This window comes from Doryrhamphus excisus, linkage group LG9 (assembly GCF_037039965.1).
Source record: "Doryrhamphus excisus strain RoL-2023G ecotype Guam linkage group LG9, RoL_Dexc_Guam_v1.1, whole genome shotgun sequence".
Taxonomy (NCBI): Eukaryota; Metazoa; Chordata; class Actinopteri; order Syngnathiformes; family Syngnathidae; genus Doryrhamphus; species Doryrhamphus excisus.
Genome location: NC_136365.1, coordinates 6,146,150 through 6,162,330, shown reverse-complemented (window position 1 = coordinate 6,162,330; position 16,181 = coordinate 6,146,150). Strand labels below are relative to the sequence as shown.

At 42.5% G+C, this 16,181-nt stretch overlaps 1 protein-coding gene across 2 annotated transcripts; it reads right to left on the bottom strand.

Moving 5' to 3' along the window:
- Window positions 1-242: 242 nt before the first annotated feature.
- ecpas (Ecm29 proteasome adaptor and scaffold) lies at window positions 243-15,881 on the bottom strand. 2 transcript variants are annotated; one of them, XM_058085549.2, is made up of 47 exons: window positions 15,736-15,881; window positions 14,901-15,031; window positions 14,356-14,591; window positions 13,765-13,914; window positions 13,490-13,667; window positions 13,279-13,418; window positions 13,079-13,157; window positions 12,888-13,007; window positions 12,664-12,749; window positions 12,491-12,566; window positions 12,173-12,222; window positions 12,016-12,082; window positions 11,802-11,924; window positions 11,351-11,454; window positions 11,122-11,245; window positions 10,963-11,043; window positions 10,679-10,895; window positions 10,495-10,586; window positions 10,263-10,397; window positions 10,017-10,182; window positions 9,746-9,918; window positions 9,500-9,601; window positions 9,241-9,364; window positions 8,508-8,653; window positions 8,365-8,419; window positions 8,165-8,279; window positions 8,031-8,099; window positions 7,844-7,961; window positions 7,541-7,708; window positions 7,380-7,459; window positions 7,170-7,275; window positions 6,956-7,003; window positions 6,745-6,863; window positions 6,350-6,566; window positions 6,187-6,276; window positions 5,129-5,195; window positions 4,948-5,039; window positions 4,439-4,505; window positions 4,157-4,354; window positions 3,873-4,084; window positions 3,749-3,792; window positions 3,157-3,349; window positions 2,915-3,065; window positions 2,498-2,603; window positions 2,344-2,432; window positions 2,170-2,241; window positions 243-1,292 (listed from the first exon to the last, which is right to left on the bottom strand). In XM_058085549.2, exons 1-47 carry the CDS (start codon window positions 15,755-15,757, stop codon window positions 1,153-1,155), a joined length of 5,538 nt encoding a protein of 1,845 aa, XP_057941532.2. In that variant the 5' UTR covers window positions 15,758-15,881; the 3' UTR covers window positions 243-1,152. The 2 variants fall into 2 exon arrangements, with proteins under 2 accessions (XP_057941532.2, XP_057941523.2); XM_058085540.2 differs by lacking the exon at window positions 15,736-15,881 and adding an exon at window positions 15,481-15,649.
- Window positions 15,882-16,181: the final 300 nt, after the last annotated feature.

The window sequence follows — 16,181 nt, the reverse complement described above, 5'->3', positions numbered from 1 at the left end:
GTCTTTTCATGAAAGGGACTATGCAAATTACACTGCCAGCACTTAGTAAAAGGCGCCTGCACATGTGTATTACCTAGGGCCGGCTTACATGCTCAGCGCAGTAAGAGGGCAATATATGTTTTTAATATGTGCAAAAGTCCGCACCCTCTTAACACCTGCAAATCAGCAAGACCAGGAAATTAAATGTCATGAAATGACAGTCTCATCATATCATTAAGAAAAACAGAGGCTTTGTCAAATAATCTCTGTTGATGTTTTTATTTAAATTCAAACAACTAAAACACAGCTTAGACAGGGATGTAACTTTGTTTCAGTTCTGGACAAAAAAAAACTAAGTTGCTCATTCATCATGTGGCAAAAAGTAAATAGCCGAGTGTCTTTCAACGTTTCGAGATCAGCCAAGGTAAAACGACTGATATTTAAAGGGACAGTTGGCATTTTTTGTTTCTGTATGACATACAGAACAGCAGTGTACTGCATCAACGGTGACTTTTGCCCCACTTCAGCTCCTTGAGCAGAGTTCTGGTCGGTTTTCATTGTGAAGGAAAGTAGTTCCTTGCATGTTCTCCCTGTGGATGCAAGGGTTTTCTTCAGGTAAAACCGGATTCCTCCCACATTCCGAAAACATGCATATTAGATTAATTGGCGACTCCAAATTGTCCATAGGTATGAATGTGAGTGTGAATGGTTGTTTGTCTATATGTGCCATGTGATTGGCTGGCAACCAGTCCAGGGTGAACCCCGCGACCCTTGTGAGGATAAGCGGTATAGAAAAAGGATGGATGGATATTTGAGAAGCAAAACGCAACACTCAACTGAAAGTAGCCGGAACTACTTTCCTCCACAATGACCACCGCTCAGCAGCTCATGGGATGAAGTGGGGAAAACGTCACTGTTGACGCACTACACCGCTGATGGAGATGAAAAAAAACCCAAACTATTCCTGGACACAAACGTACACCAGTAGTAAAACAGTTACACAGTGTCAACTCTGCTGTATGCCATTTAGGTTTAATATTATTATTATGATTATAACTATCCATTTCAAAGAGACACATATAAAGAACACTACAAAAAGTGTTTTGTCTTTTAGCAAGTGTTGTTGATTCATTTGTATTTAGACTTGCAATTTTGCAGCAGAGTGAGTGTTAGTTAGGGTTGGCTCTGGATATGCCGGCGCAGCTCCTGGGCCTTGTCCCTCAAGTCTGGTCTGCTGTCCGACTGAAGGGTTGACAGGGACCGCTGCAACTGCTCCCGACTCTTCACTGATACACAGTCCCACTGTTCGCTCTCTGGTGGACACGCAAACAGACAACAATACTTGAGACATAAATGTCAATGGGCAACCTGGTTCCACTGTTCCTCTCCCTGGTCTGAAGACAGGCTGGCTCTCTAATAGGGTGCTCTCTGCTTGGGCTTAGTCTTCTTTCTAGTGTTAGTCCAAATTTTCCAACATGGCTCTCCATTGGGCCCAGCTTCATTAACGCCAGAGAAGAAGCTCTCATTGCACAAAGGAAAGGTACGTTTATATTATCCTGCAGCTTCAGAAGGAGAACGCAGAAACACCAGGAAGGGGGCATAAACTAGCAAAGGGTGCAGAGAAAATTGCTGACTGGAAGATATCGCTTCGAGCATTATGATTAGTTGATAACAAATTCACAACGGAGATGCAAAAAGGGCTACAGAAACTACTTGAGAATCCACCCCAAATTGCTGCAAGAGGTGGTGGAAAACTTCACCCATTCATGTGAACGAAACACGCTTTCATACGCACCACAACAGTTGCGGTGTGTTGATGACAAGTTCACAAAAATGATCACAAAAATGATGGGTGCCAGAAACATGTATGCAGCCCCGCGTAGTTTACACAAATTTCATACCTGTGTACTGCTAATTCAGTCAATGGCATGTGATTGGCCTGCAAAATTGCATGTCACTGCGGCCACAAAATGCATGCAAGTGTAAACTAGGCTTTAGTTATTTGTCATATTTGGAGGTATTATTGCTACGTAAAATTGCTAATGCCACTGTTTTGAGGAATCTGCTGCAAAAACGTTAGTCGCTCCTCAGTTGTGGGTTGGTCCTATAAAGTCATTATCTTGATGCATTGCTACGGGATAGCAATTTTTTCCTACTATGTAGAAAAAACAATAAAAATGTGCTCCATACCTCCAGTTCTCCTGACAATCACCTCCACTACTGAAAGGGCCTCTGTCCTCACAGATGAATAACTTTTGTTCTCTGGTAAAAAAAAAAAAGACAAACAAAACAAACGTGCAAGGAGTGAAAGGTAGAAACAGAAGTGGTACTAATACTACGCTGATGACATTGTGAGGACTTTACCTAAAGGATGAGTGAGAGCAGCACACGCGTCTGTTAGGATGCCAGACAGTGTGCTCACGTCACTGCTGTCCTTGTCTAACAACAATAACCTGCAAGGGAAAATACATGTCAGACACATAATATGCTACAAAAACAACAGTTGATGGTTATGTACCCTTGGAAGTAGGCCTTCATGCAGTGGAGAACAGCAAGCTGGACCTTCCATGTACTCAGCTTTAACTTGTCACACATGAGGCTGCACACCTCCACCTGGAAACGGACTGTAGCATCACATCACGTAGATTATGTATTATTATTATGTGAGGTGAGCAACAAGACAAAGCAGCAGTATTGGTTATCGTTGCATAATACTACCGTAGAAGCTGCCAAGCACACGGCCCAGTAGTCCAATTTTATCAAACTTTTGGGGGGGGGGGAAATTATGCCTTTAAATAGCATATGTTGGTTTATGCAACACTTGTTCAAAAAAAATACAGAGAAGCCTTAACAAGACGAGTGTAACAAGTACATGACTAAAGAGTCTAAATTACTCCAAGCAAGTCCGTTCTAGTGTTGTAACTTTTCCACTTACACTGTGTCTGATGGTTCTTCGGCCAAGTCTTTCCCATAGTTTCAAAAGCAAACAGCACCGCTTCAGTTTGCAGTTCTTTCTCCTTCATCGTGAGGTCATCATCATCCCTCTCTTGTGACCTCTGCATCGTTGAGCTGCTCTCAGGACAGCTCTGTTCACAAGTAAAAAAAAAAAGGAATTCATGTGCCACCACACTTTGACAAAATACAAAGATAAACACACACACAACTAGTATACGGTACCTTCTTGATGAGGGGGAAAAGGATGTCTGCCATGTCGCTGAATCGGTCCTCCTGGCAACTGTGAAGGATGTCGCCAGCACACTGCAGGCCGGCCATTTTGTACACAATATTCTCCTTACGACATTCCTTCAAGACCACCTCCAGGACCTCAGAGATAGTGGGTTGCCCGAGACAAGGCTTCTGTAACTCGGTGCTGCAACAAGTACAAGACAAAGCAGCGATGAGCTTGTGTAAATACATTAAACGGCCACAACATTAGGAACACAAGAACAATTCAAGACCTGTATAAATGATATCTTTACAACAGTAACAAAAGTAAAGTTTGATGGACATGGTCAGATAGTTATTCATCTCACAATTGCTTTATTATTGTGGTTGTTGTTTGCTAAGTGTCAATCTAAAGTGAGCATTATTGTAGTACATTTGTTTTTACAGTTCTTGTATTGGATCTCATTAACTTGTGCAGGTGTACCTAATATTTTGGTAGCATTAACTTGAAAAACGCATTGTAATTATTATTCCAAACACCCCATTTAGTACTGAAAGTCTCAAATGATGTTGTCTAAGTGGTAACAGTGGTAAAATAGGCCACCTGCATTTGGACACAACTGATCCAATGGCTTTCAGTAGCTCCTCCTGGAGGGGAGAATGAAGAAACAACAGTCAGAGCACTCCCCATCACTTTGTTATCCTTTTGTTTTGTTGGCGGCCATTACCTTGCCCGCCCACGTGCGTCCCGCCAGGCCCTGCATCAAGGCTGTCAGCACCAAGCCGAGGTGCGGTGCCACCAACGAGCCAGTCTGTTCCTTGGCAACGGTTGCCATGGCAGCTGCGCCCTGGGCTTTCATTTTCCAAGACTGGGACTGCAGAGCCTTTTGGGTAATGGCGATGAGCTCCGTCATGTAGAGTCGGATGCCTCCAAAGCTTCCTGGTACCAGAGAAACTTGTAATTTATTACTGATGTTTTACTTCAAAAAGCCCATGTGTTCATGTTCCTCACCGGGGACGTTCTCCTGCCACACCTCGGCCCACAAGGTGGCATCATGGCTCTCGCCTTTGTCCTCATCTGCGCCGGGTGCCTGGTGCATGCCCAGAAATGCCAGCGGGAGAGCCACTCCTGCGTGGGCCTTCAACACATCGGGGCTATAGTGGCTGATGGCATGCATGGTCAGGGCGCACGAAGACTTGTACACAGGTTCTGGTAATAGATCACAGGGTTTTAATGTCACAAACTATCACAACCATTTCATGCAAAAAGGCTGCTTAAACATAAACATCTTACCTTCTTTCTCCAGGTACCAGGCACAGAGCTTCAGTAGTAGCTTTTCTACACTGCTGTCTTTAGCCGTCTGATGACGCAATACAAGTGGAATCAGGTTATGAAAGTTCAGGTTGCAATTACCGTATATAAAACACAATCTCATTGTTTTTACTAATACCAAATATTATCTTAAAATTGTCATTATAGCTTCTCCTCTGCTGTTGAATTACTATCAGCCTTTGAGACACTTTAGCTCTCTGTAACAGCTGCACCTCTCCAGGTCACTGGTGTGTGTGTGTGTGTGTGTGTGTGTATCCAGTACAAAAAGCTCAGATTGTCCCTTTTTACTCAGCTTCATTCCACTTATTTGTTTCACTCATTGAAAAAGTTATACTGCCGACAGTCACCATACCGCAGTGGAAACACAAGCTGATCATGAATTAACGTTCCACACTAAGCTGCATTGATCTTTAGACCATGGTGGAAGGGTGGCTCTTCAGTATGGTGTTAAATATCCAAATCATCCTTACCCTGACAAGATGACCAAGAGCAAAGGCAAAGGCTTTCTGTACCACAGTGCTCCTGTCATGGATGCCACTAAGCAGAGCACTCATCAATTTACCTGAAAGCAACACAAACACCACAATATTTTTGCTTCTTCACATGATGACATCGGTAGCCATTCTACACGACATAAGAGTGGTGTGGCACCTGAGTATGGGGTGAGGTCCTGGGGAGATTGCACTGTAAGGGAAACAATCACGCTGGCACAACCCCCCTGTGAAAAGACAAAATGTAAACCTGTAGCCTCTTTGCAGTTGGTCAGAAGGATCTCAGAATTAAAGGAGACCACTACTGAAACACTTTCAAGGTTATGTCCACATGAAAACTCTTTTCTAATATAAATTTTGGGCTTTCGTCCAAACACAAATGTAGATTTTTGTCCTTAAAAATGTAACGTTTGAAAAACTCCATCCATCCGACATTTTGGCTTGATGCTGTCAGATGACGAAAAACCTGCACCATCATTTCCAAACTAGAAACGTAATGGCAAGGATTGGATCGCTGGTTTTGAACTGACAGTACTTTGAGGTCCTTTTGATTGCGGGCTTTGAATGATGCTGCTGCTTTGCTCTCCAATACTGCTACTAGGGTCCCGCCAATGATGGCAATTTTGGACCCCATCTGACAGTGGGACAAGTCTTACCAGCAAGTCGTTATTTTGAAAGAATACCATAAGAATTTCTTCATGTCAAGAACATCATTACTGGGCTGCTTTGCCCACACATTAAAAGCTTACCTTTGTAGACAAGGACAATTAGCCACACGTACAGGATGAGTTTAGTACCATAGCAGTAGAAAAAAAGAGTTTGGTGAGTTCTACCTTGGATCCAGATCCTATTCATATTTGTTACAGTTGCAATGGAACATCTGTTACATTTTCAAAGTTTTGTATTGAAATTTTGCAGACAAATGTGAAATAAACTACTTCGCTATTGGTCCACACTTATCTCCCCACGCGACTCGGCAAGTTTGTTATTGTGTCGTAAAATATCGCCTTACAGTCCATGGCTGCTGCACTGCTATTACTTTGCCATGAACATGACTGCTTGTGAATGAGTTTTTCTGCAAACTTCTGTACTTTTTTGGAAACTGTGTGGATGGTAAATTTCTGAACACGGGAGAAGGGAAAATGTGTGTTTTTTTTTTCTTTAAAATGTCCATATTTATGTGGACATAGTCTTAGTCAGTCAGCTGAGTGTTTCTACCTTGGTGCCCAGACCAACTCCACTCTTCAGCAGCTCACAAAGCCTTGGAACCAGCTCCCGCAGAACTGCAATATCGACGTGCTGCAGACACTGAACAAAAAACAAACAAAAATGGTTAACTCATGTAGAAAACAAAAACACTGTGATTAATATATTCTACTACCATATTAATGGTTTCCATCATTGGAGAGGACTTGGCAGCGCTGAGCCTGGCAGCATCCATGGCACTCTTCTCCTGCTCTGTGGCTCTTAAGCTGAGGTAGTTGAGGACCTGAGGCTCCAAGGTGCTGAGAGCCTCTAGCAAGGCTGGAATGAGTCGGGAAGCGTGGGGCTTTAGTCGGGCACCAGCTGTCTTACTGATCTTCACCAGCGTCTGGATGCTGACACAAAAAGAAAACACCAATTTTAAAATAGCATTGGGCATCAATTCTCCGCTTGGGCATCTCTGTGTGGAGTTCATGTTCTCCTGTGCGTGCGTGGGTTTTCTCCAATATTTAGAAATTAAAGAATTAAAGACACCACCACCACAACATCAACACAAAAACTCGGTGACAGTACCTGAGCGAGCGAACCTCAGAGACATTGCTAACAATGCCCTTCTCCAGCAAGGTGGGCAGCAGTGCCGCCACAGTTCTCTGAGCTGTAGAACCAGTAGACTCACACATACGAGTGCACACCTGTATAGAGGGGAGTGATGCTTGTTTAATTTTAACTGAATTTTTTTTTTATAAACATGAACATTCAATTCAGGAATGACTGTAAACTTTACCTTACTGAGAGTTTTCAGCGTTATATCTGCAGCCTTCCTCACAGATTCCTCAAAGACAATAAATAGCAAGTTCAGAAAAAAAGATATGTATTCATAAATGTATTCATGTATGTATTTGTAAATAGTGATATTTCTGCGGTGCACAATACATTTTCATCCTCCAGCAGGGTCACCTTGTGTCTTTCTACTAAAATTCACATCTATTGGGGCTCACCTTGATGTCGTCAAGAACTCTGAACAGGGTCTCCCACATTTCAGCTAAGTGGTCGATGAGGTCATCAGCTTGGCGTCCTCGAATCAGGTCATTGAGAGCCAGACAGCTGGAAGGATTCACATTTATCACCACACATTTCTTTCAATAGTTGATGGCTAAATTGAAGACATCTTCGTCTTAATCTCACATGCTTCACATTTCGGTTTTTACCTGGACTCACGGACTCTCCAGGCGGTGCTGGTGAGGTTGGAAATGACATCGTGCAAGATCTCCTTCAGGTACTTGTCCACCTGAACCCCACCACAATAAATACAAATGTTAATATACACATGCTTTTGTTTTTATTTGGATGGGCACGGTGCATCTCCTACCAGAGTCTTATCAGTGACCAAGGCATCCCAGATGCTGGTCATGGCCTGACGAATACTCAGGTTGGGGTCAAACTGGTAGCGGTAAAGCCGTGGCACCAGCTGTGGGAGAAATGGAGCCAGCTGCTCCCCGGCCTTGGCTGCAATCATATGGAAGCCAAATGCAGCACCCTGAACAGAAGGAGAACTCATGTTGGGATTGAAAGATCACAAGATAAAATACCGCTCTGTTTGGAATGACATTGTCATTAGCAGTCATTTACAAATATATTCATCATTGTGGTTATTTGCAGTGGCGACAGAGACCTTTCGGGAGTTCCACATGGCGTGATGGTTTGCCAAGTTCATGAATTTATAGACAAGATCAGGCTGGTTCAGGTCACTGGCCAGAGAGCAGAGCTCCTTGTATGTGGACAGGCTATGGCTGTTGGCAATGTGAGACGATCAACATACGCCTCAATACATGAACAGAAACAGTAGATTACGTACTTACCCATCAGGCGTTTTGCCCAAACCATCTCCTTGGAACACCTCTGTCTCTTCAGAGACAGCGTGTTTTATTCTGTGTGGAAATTATGTTGCATTAATGTTAGAGATCTCGATCTATCTTCATGTTAATCACTTCACCTTTTGCCAGTCATGAGTGTTTCCACCAGGGTGGACACTAGTTCCTGCTGGTCACCCTCTCCACCCATCTCGTAGACCAGACCAAGGCCTTTCGATGCCACATCCTGACTCAATTCTTATTCACAAAAAAGATTTGTTGTTTGTAATGTTGCAACAATCCTAGACCGGTGTTGAGTTACAATTTGGACAATGTCTCTTACCATCTGCATCTGAAAGAACAGAGATGAATGCCACTTGGATCTCCTTCAAATTGGACTGCAAGATAATAAGAGAAAACATGGAGCAATGCTTGGTAGAAAAAATAACGTGATGCAGCCCATGCACTTAAATAACCAAAGAATACCTTGATTTCCTTGTGTTGGCTGAGCTTCTTAACTAGGGAGAGAAGCCAGATGCATGCTGCCTGTCGGATATGAGGGTTCTGGCTGGGTATGTACTTGGACAAGACTGAGTTGAGGACCCAAGGAACCACATCATTGTTTTTCAAATCTGGCAATGAAAGAATGCATTTTGCATGTTTACATTAGTCACTAACTGTCAATGTGCAAATTGCTTGACACAGATGAGCAATGGCTGTAGATGTCCACACTATATCCCAAAGAGCATTATTTATGATACTGATATGTTTATGATATGTGCCTTGGACATTGTTCTGCAAAACAATGACTATTGACTAATAACAACAAAAATGAAACCGAATTACTTAATGACATTGAATCCACAAGAAAATGTCATTACTTCATAGAAATAAAGGACATCATATTTAGCCCAACTTATACACTGTTGAAAATACAGAAATTTTAACTTGTATATATGCTGATGAAAATTTTAAGACAAGAATGAAATTTTTTCCACTGTTAGATCTTAAAGAGTTCATAAGTAGAATTTCAAAATGCAAAAATAAGAAATGGGAGTGAGACAAAACAAACTTGAGTAAACTATTTATTGTAAACAACCAAATAACAAAAATAGGCTAATAGTAGTCCCATAATCTTAAAATGTTTGTTCAGGCGTGTATAAATGGCTTTTTAAACAAAGCTCTAAGCGACAATGTATGTCTAAACTACACTTCTTACTTAGTGGTGGGCTGTACTGGTCTTCAGTGCAGGTCCATGGATCTCTTATAGCTCCAGAGCTGGTGCCTAAAGCAGCATTGGTAATGGCCTCACCCACTGTGAACTGCAACTCCACTTGTTTGGCCTTTGAAAATAAACAGAGGGGAACGACAAAAATGTAACTTGTTAGGATCATTGTGACAAGTGCTTGTTTTATACAATTTAACATAAGTGATCCCAATGTGTCTAAACACACAGTAACAACAATATTGTGGCACACCTCGACTGAGTCCATGAGTCCCTGTAACAGCTTTTTCTGATGGGGGAAGTCACCATCTCCTACTGGTAAATAGCCCAAGGTCTGGATTGAGCGCTCCTTTGTCTATATCAAGTACATGGGAAAATGCACACAAGCAAGGTGAGGAAAAGTCACTGATGCTCACCTGAAGAACTTATAGTATTTTTATGTTGGGTTTTCTATTTAAGAGTAGCTTCTACTGCTATTTAAAAAAAAAAACCATTTTACCTTTGCACTCTCTTTGCCAGAAGGGATGCGAGCAAGCAGGTTTTCTACAATGGATAATTTAGTGAGGCCTTCACCCTCTGAAGGGATCAGCAGGAGGCCATTCCGACCAATTTCTCCAAGAGCTGTACATGCTGCTACTGCCAACAGTCCACTACTGCTGTCCAGGAAAGAACCTGAATTGGAACACGAAGCCTTCTTTATAAGAGCCAGGAAGGAAACAAAATACTGCTACATTTTTGTTCTACTCAAGCATAATACAAAATATGCATACCAATTGTTTTTGTAGCCATAGCAACAACGTCATCATCTTCTTGAGATGTGATGCTCTTCTCCACATTGCAGGCAAGTGTACTGTATGCGGCAGTTTTTGTTTTGTTCATGTACCTTCCCACCATGTAGCCCAGAGCCAAGACGGCACCATGCTGGGTCTCAGGGCTCTGAGACAAAACCCAAACACAGTTAGGCATAGATGACGTCAAATATATATATTATATATTATAATATAAAGGTGGCTTACGCGGTTGTCTTTGGTGATTTTGACCAGGTTGTGCACGGCAGCCTGAAGCTCATTGCCTGTCATGGTGGACACCACCACAGCATACAACTGAGCAGCAAGCTCCCTCATGTCCTCTTTGTTTGTGTTCATCAGACTCTGGTAAGAAAAAGGTGTGTTACAAGCTAGATGCATTGGGAGCTGTGCATGCATATCAGAACAAATGTTTCATGAATGAGTGGAGACCTCGAGTCACCTTAATCCAGTCAATTTTATCAGCAAATTTGGGAGCCAGTTTTTCTGGGCAGACAGACACCACCTCCAGGAGACAGTACATTACAGGGATTCCTGTGAAGAGATCAAGCATAACAATATGTAATACAGACACATTGCATGGCTCTTATTTCGGGACTTGGTAACTTAAACGTGCATGCTGTTACCTCCTACAGCAGACAGCAGCTGTTGCAGCAGATCCATGTAGACATAAACAGGATTGGTTTCAGTGCCCTTAGACCCTGAAGCATGAGGCTCAGAAGACAACAGAACTTCCACATAGCGGCCGATGGCTGGTGCATCATCCTGCATGTCTACAAGTTGAGTGGACTGTGGCGTGGCTCCGGCGGTGTACACCAAACACATCCTGAGGTAGAGCACAATCTGGGGAGAAAAGGCAACATATTGCAGTAGAAGTCATAGCCAAGAGTAGCGCTCAGAGGACATTTACCTCTCCAAAGGCAGATGGGTTGAAAGGAATAGCGGAGGTTCCAACAACGTATTTTGCTGGAGTCTTGATTCTCTGAGATGCCTGATGATGAAAACAATGGGAAAATGCCAATTTTTAGACAATATGGAAAAATAAGAAAATAGATGTGCAGAGATTCACCTTCTCCTGGATGTAGGCCACCATCTCGGGAAAGGAAGGTATCGGCTTGGGTCCGTCCTTCTCTGAACTCTTAGTTGAAAATGTCCGCAATACTCTCTGAGCCTCCCCACACACCTCATCACGCCTGAAACACAATGTAGATAGCAAAAATGTCTTTAGTCTGAAATACATTGAATTTATGATATGACAATATGTCAGTATGGTTTGACTGAAGGTATTTGGGTCTTACGGGTCCCCAGCAGCAAGCAGCAGCAGGTATCTTGATGGCACATGATCAGGAGCAAACACTGTGCTGGCAAACTTCATGGCAACCTGGCGAACTTGGACCTCGGGCTTTAGAACAATAACCAAGAAAAATATCTGTTTATTAACACTACAGTGGAATCTATCCATCTTCTATGCCGCTTGTCCTCCCTAGGGTCGTGGGCGGGAGGCAACGTGCACCCCGGGTGGTCCACAGCTAAACGCAGACAGTGAAATCAAAGTCAAATGCCCCAGTGGTAATACAGTTTGGTTTTTGACAAAAATGCAGTGGGAAAATCATACCTCAAAAGTCAAATCATCATCATGCATGACACCACAAAATGTCAGCAAATCTCAGGTTTTTTGCTTTTTCTTTGGCTTTTTGTGAGCCACCACAGAGGGGGTCAGAGTGTAACAACGATATGTGATGAACTCACCTTCACAATATATGCAGCCACTAAGGCCTCCATCAGGTTCAGTAGTGCCCCCTGGAGGTTGGCATATGCTCCAACCATCATAGACAAAGCCTCCTGGATGGCAAGGCGAACATCAGGCTCCTCCTGAAAAATAAAAGCAAACAAGTCATACACCTACACACCACGTTGTGCTGCCCTTTGCATCGTTGGGTAGTATGATTAAACTCTGACCCACCTTGCACATGGACTCAAAAAACTGCTGCACAAGAGCAATATCCTTTGTGAAGAGCTGCGGCATACGGCTAGAAAAAAACCAAACAATTGTAAAATTGCAAACCATGTTGATAAAATAAGTTTCAGTTTAAATATGAATCAAAATATGCAAAACATACCTTGAAAGCTTCCCAACGGCAGAATATGCAACACAAAGTAATTTAGGATCCTGCCAAAAACATTGCATGTACTTTAGAAGGAGTAAAAACGTAATACAGGAAAATGCACCATTCCACACAAACCTATATTGACATTGAATGGGGGAAGGAAGCTGGCCTGACTATTTTTGCATTTTGCATCAGTTTACAGCCAGAGTCACCTAGGACCACCTTGACTGTCTCCGACCTAACCCGGCACTAGCACAAACATTTGCTATAGTGGAAGAGGGCCATGCGTGAAAGAGGCTTCTCAGTGAATGTATCTGCATATGGTTTTACCTCTTTGTATTCATTAATAAGCTTAGTAAGTCCATTCAGCAGCATCAGTCCTAAGGGCTTATTAGTATCAGGGCACCTGCAACAAAAGGCACATTTAAAAGTTTCAATTTGCAAATTCGTAAATAAAATTACAATAAACATAATGTGACATAACAGAGGAGTGTGTTTCTTACACCATGCAGATGTGATGGACAAACTGCAACGTGAGAGACAGTAGTTTGTTATTGGTGTTGGCTCCAAACAAACCATCATATACAACCTATAAAAGATAGGAAAAGGGAGGTAGATGGAGAAGAATTGTATGCAAAACAAAATCCAACTTCGCTAGAGTTCCTCATTACAACCCTGCTTACAAATTTCCCCACTGAGGGACGAATAAAGGCATATCTTAACCCACCTGGATATTAGCTGGGAAACACTCTGCAGCAAGGCGTGAGCGTAAAAGATGCGGCAGGATCTTTAACTTGACTCTCGTGCTCACAGGTTCGTGTTTGAGCTCATGCTTCACAGTGCCACCCTGGAAAACATGTCAGCGTATTAGGTTTATGCAGAATTATCTCTGGCAAGCGTAGCAGTGAATTTACAAACCTTAGTTTTGAGAGGAACATCCCCCAAGTACACTTTGTACATTTTGTTGATTATCAAGGGATTGTTCCAATCAATAATGCTGGAAGAAAGCAAAACAAGCACAAAAACACTCAGCAGATGTGCAGAATTGTGTCAGAACGATCCAGGCTATTAATCCATATTTGTGGCTTAAAAATGCAAATCTGGACTCTTAGACCAACCTCTGTTTGCTCTTCAGTTCCAGATCAGCAGCAGTCGCCACACTATGTCGCGTGTCGCTGGACGCCACCACCAGGTGAACGACCGTTTCCACTTCTGGCACTTGCTTTGCCTCAATAAACTTCACTATGCCCAGCTTACACTATAGTGGCCAAACACACAATGAAGCCTTGTACAAAAGATGAGCATCATGCCCTTGCACAACAACTGTACCTGCTCTAGCTGCTCCGAAGTCCACTGGGCCTCACCAATGACCCTCTTAGCAGCGTAAATATTCATCCCTGGGGGAGCCTGGGGAAGACTCTGCGCAGATGAACCCGATGACCCATCAGCAGAACCTCCCTGGGAGGAGGAGGGTGCAGGGCGAGTGGGAGATTCATTCAGCACAAACCTAAGGACATAAGTCCATGGTGTTGGTAATTTACTAAAGGATTACAAAAGGAGGAGAATTAATATACCACATTTCAAAAGTCTGAGCCCCAACTCACCCATAAGGCATCAGCAAGACGTCCAACATGAACTCTAGCAGGAGCTGTATTGTCTTTGGCCGCTCAGTTAAGTTAAAAGGAGATGCGATCTTTGAGACCTCTGCTGGATATTTCATATGGTAAAGAGTAGGAATCAGCAGGTGCATTAGGCTAAGAGAGGATGGAGAAGAGATGCAAAATAATAATTCAGTCAAAAGAGGAAAGGAAAAAAGGTTCAGGTCAACTAAAAGGACTAACCCAAGTGGTGCATTTCATGAAGGTGGATAAGTTCATGCATATACAGCTGAACCTCTAAGGTGGAAATACTGTGAATGCTTAATTCAATTCAAAACACTGAATCACCTATGATTGCTGGGTGTGTGGTCTAAAAAACAGCATCACAGGAAGATAAGAAATCCCCTGATTTATGTTACCTCCATAAGATGGTAGTACCTGTTGGTGTGAACCTGTCAAGCATCTATCCGATTATTTAAGCGTGTCGGTGCAATGGCCTGACACTGGACAACAAAAGAAGGTCAAGCTATGCCCTGTGTTTGATCTTAGAGGTTCCACTGCATCAAGAAAGCATTACAAACGGAAGGTCCCCCTTACCTGTCCTGCTGCGGTTGAGGCTTGCCTTCCATTGCAGTCAGCAGAGTGGGCGCCAACTCGCATTGCTTTCCAACCTCTAGGCGTGGGTAGCCCATTTTGATGTAAATAATGGTAAAATTCGTCACAAAGGAGGCTGCTGCAGGGTCTTGGTACTGAACCAATAGAGTTTCTACTGGTAGCTGAATCTTAGGTCGACTTTTTATCCTCTTGTTTAAGTGGACCAGAAGCTCCATTACCTAGCATGAGAGACACTGAATGTAATCAATGTGTATTGACTCTACTAAACTTACGGCATATGAAAAAGGTATTATGATGTCTACAACGTGTTGCTCATTGAGATTTGGACTGTTTTAGCATGCACTCCACTGACTAAGCAGGGGTCCATCCATGGGCTACGTGAGGATCAAATATAAAATGTCAAGGTTATAAGTGGCTCAAACTTTGCAAAACAGAGTCTTGCCTTTATCTGTATTAGACAATGACATCTGCATAAATATAATGAAAAGATGCGTTTATGTGAATATTTCTGGGGAAGGCGGTCTTACTTTTTTCCGCACACCCTCTTGCACACTTGAGAGTTTAAGGAGAACAGGGGGAAGAAACTTGGAGATGATATCCTGAAGCTGATCATCCGTTTCTGCATGGCCCAGGCGCAGGAATACGCGCTCCAGTTGATCTGTCAAAAAAATAAAAAAAATAAAAACATTAGAACTCATTTTCTAGATCTAGTCATCAGAAAAGTAAGGGGATCATATTCACTTGACATCAGCACACCACTTCCATGAGCAACTGGGTGCTACCACCCACATGCATAAAAAAGGGTTTGCAGATTCATCCGAATAAAAATAAAAACCAACAAGCCAGTTAGGTATGCCACAACTTCACCACTGGAATCACGTTTGTGTTATCATTTTGGTGATATAATCTGCTGTACTGTATATGTCTAAAGCCATTTCACAGCCTGTTATTGCTTGCTTGACGTAGCTCGCCGACAAGCTACATCTCAAACTAACCACTCAATCCCCCCATTTTCTCTTATAAATGTCAAAGCTTACAAACGCGACACCGTGGAAATGTAATCCCGAGGGTCACATACTGTCATTCGTTAAAGCCACTCTCCATTGCCTTCCTTAATGGATGTTTGTTGCTCGTTCAGTTTGACCATGACTGGGCAAACGGCCTTGTGACGACAGTAAGCTAGCTAGGGCTAATTAGCAAACGAATAGTTTTGCCTTTATCTTTACACCTGCTGCTATTTGAATCAAATTCAATACACCGGAGGCTATCGTGAAACGTTTTAACACTTACACACTTGTTAGAAAAGCCTAGAATATAAATAACAGGAGATGTGTATCACTGTTAAGGGAGACAGAAACTTACTGAGTTCATCCTGGGCAGCCATGTTTGCATGGAGTCATTAGTGACCCCTAGAGATCATCGAGTGTCACTGCACCCACAACAACACTACCGGTGCGCAAATAAAATAAAATACACACATATGCATGTATTCAAAAGTGAACATTATTATCTGTATATATGAAGACATATTTATACACAAAGTGTAGAAGACAGTATAACAATTAAATTAGTACATTGCGATATATTGTCATATTTTAACAAATAAAACATTTTTCATTGTACTTTTCTGAAAAGTAATGTTAAAATCTCGTCTTGTCTCGTGAATTGAGTGTCTTGTGACACCCATAATATTTGATATATCCTCATTTGATACTCATTCATCTTGTGTGAAAAAATATCGCACTATAGTTTTTGTTTTGGTGAAAAAATGTGTTTATTTATTTTGAGTAAATGCAGATATTGTGTTT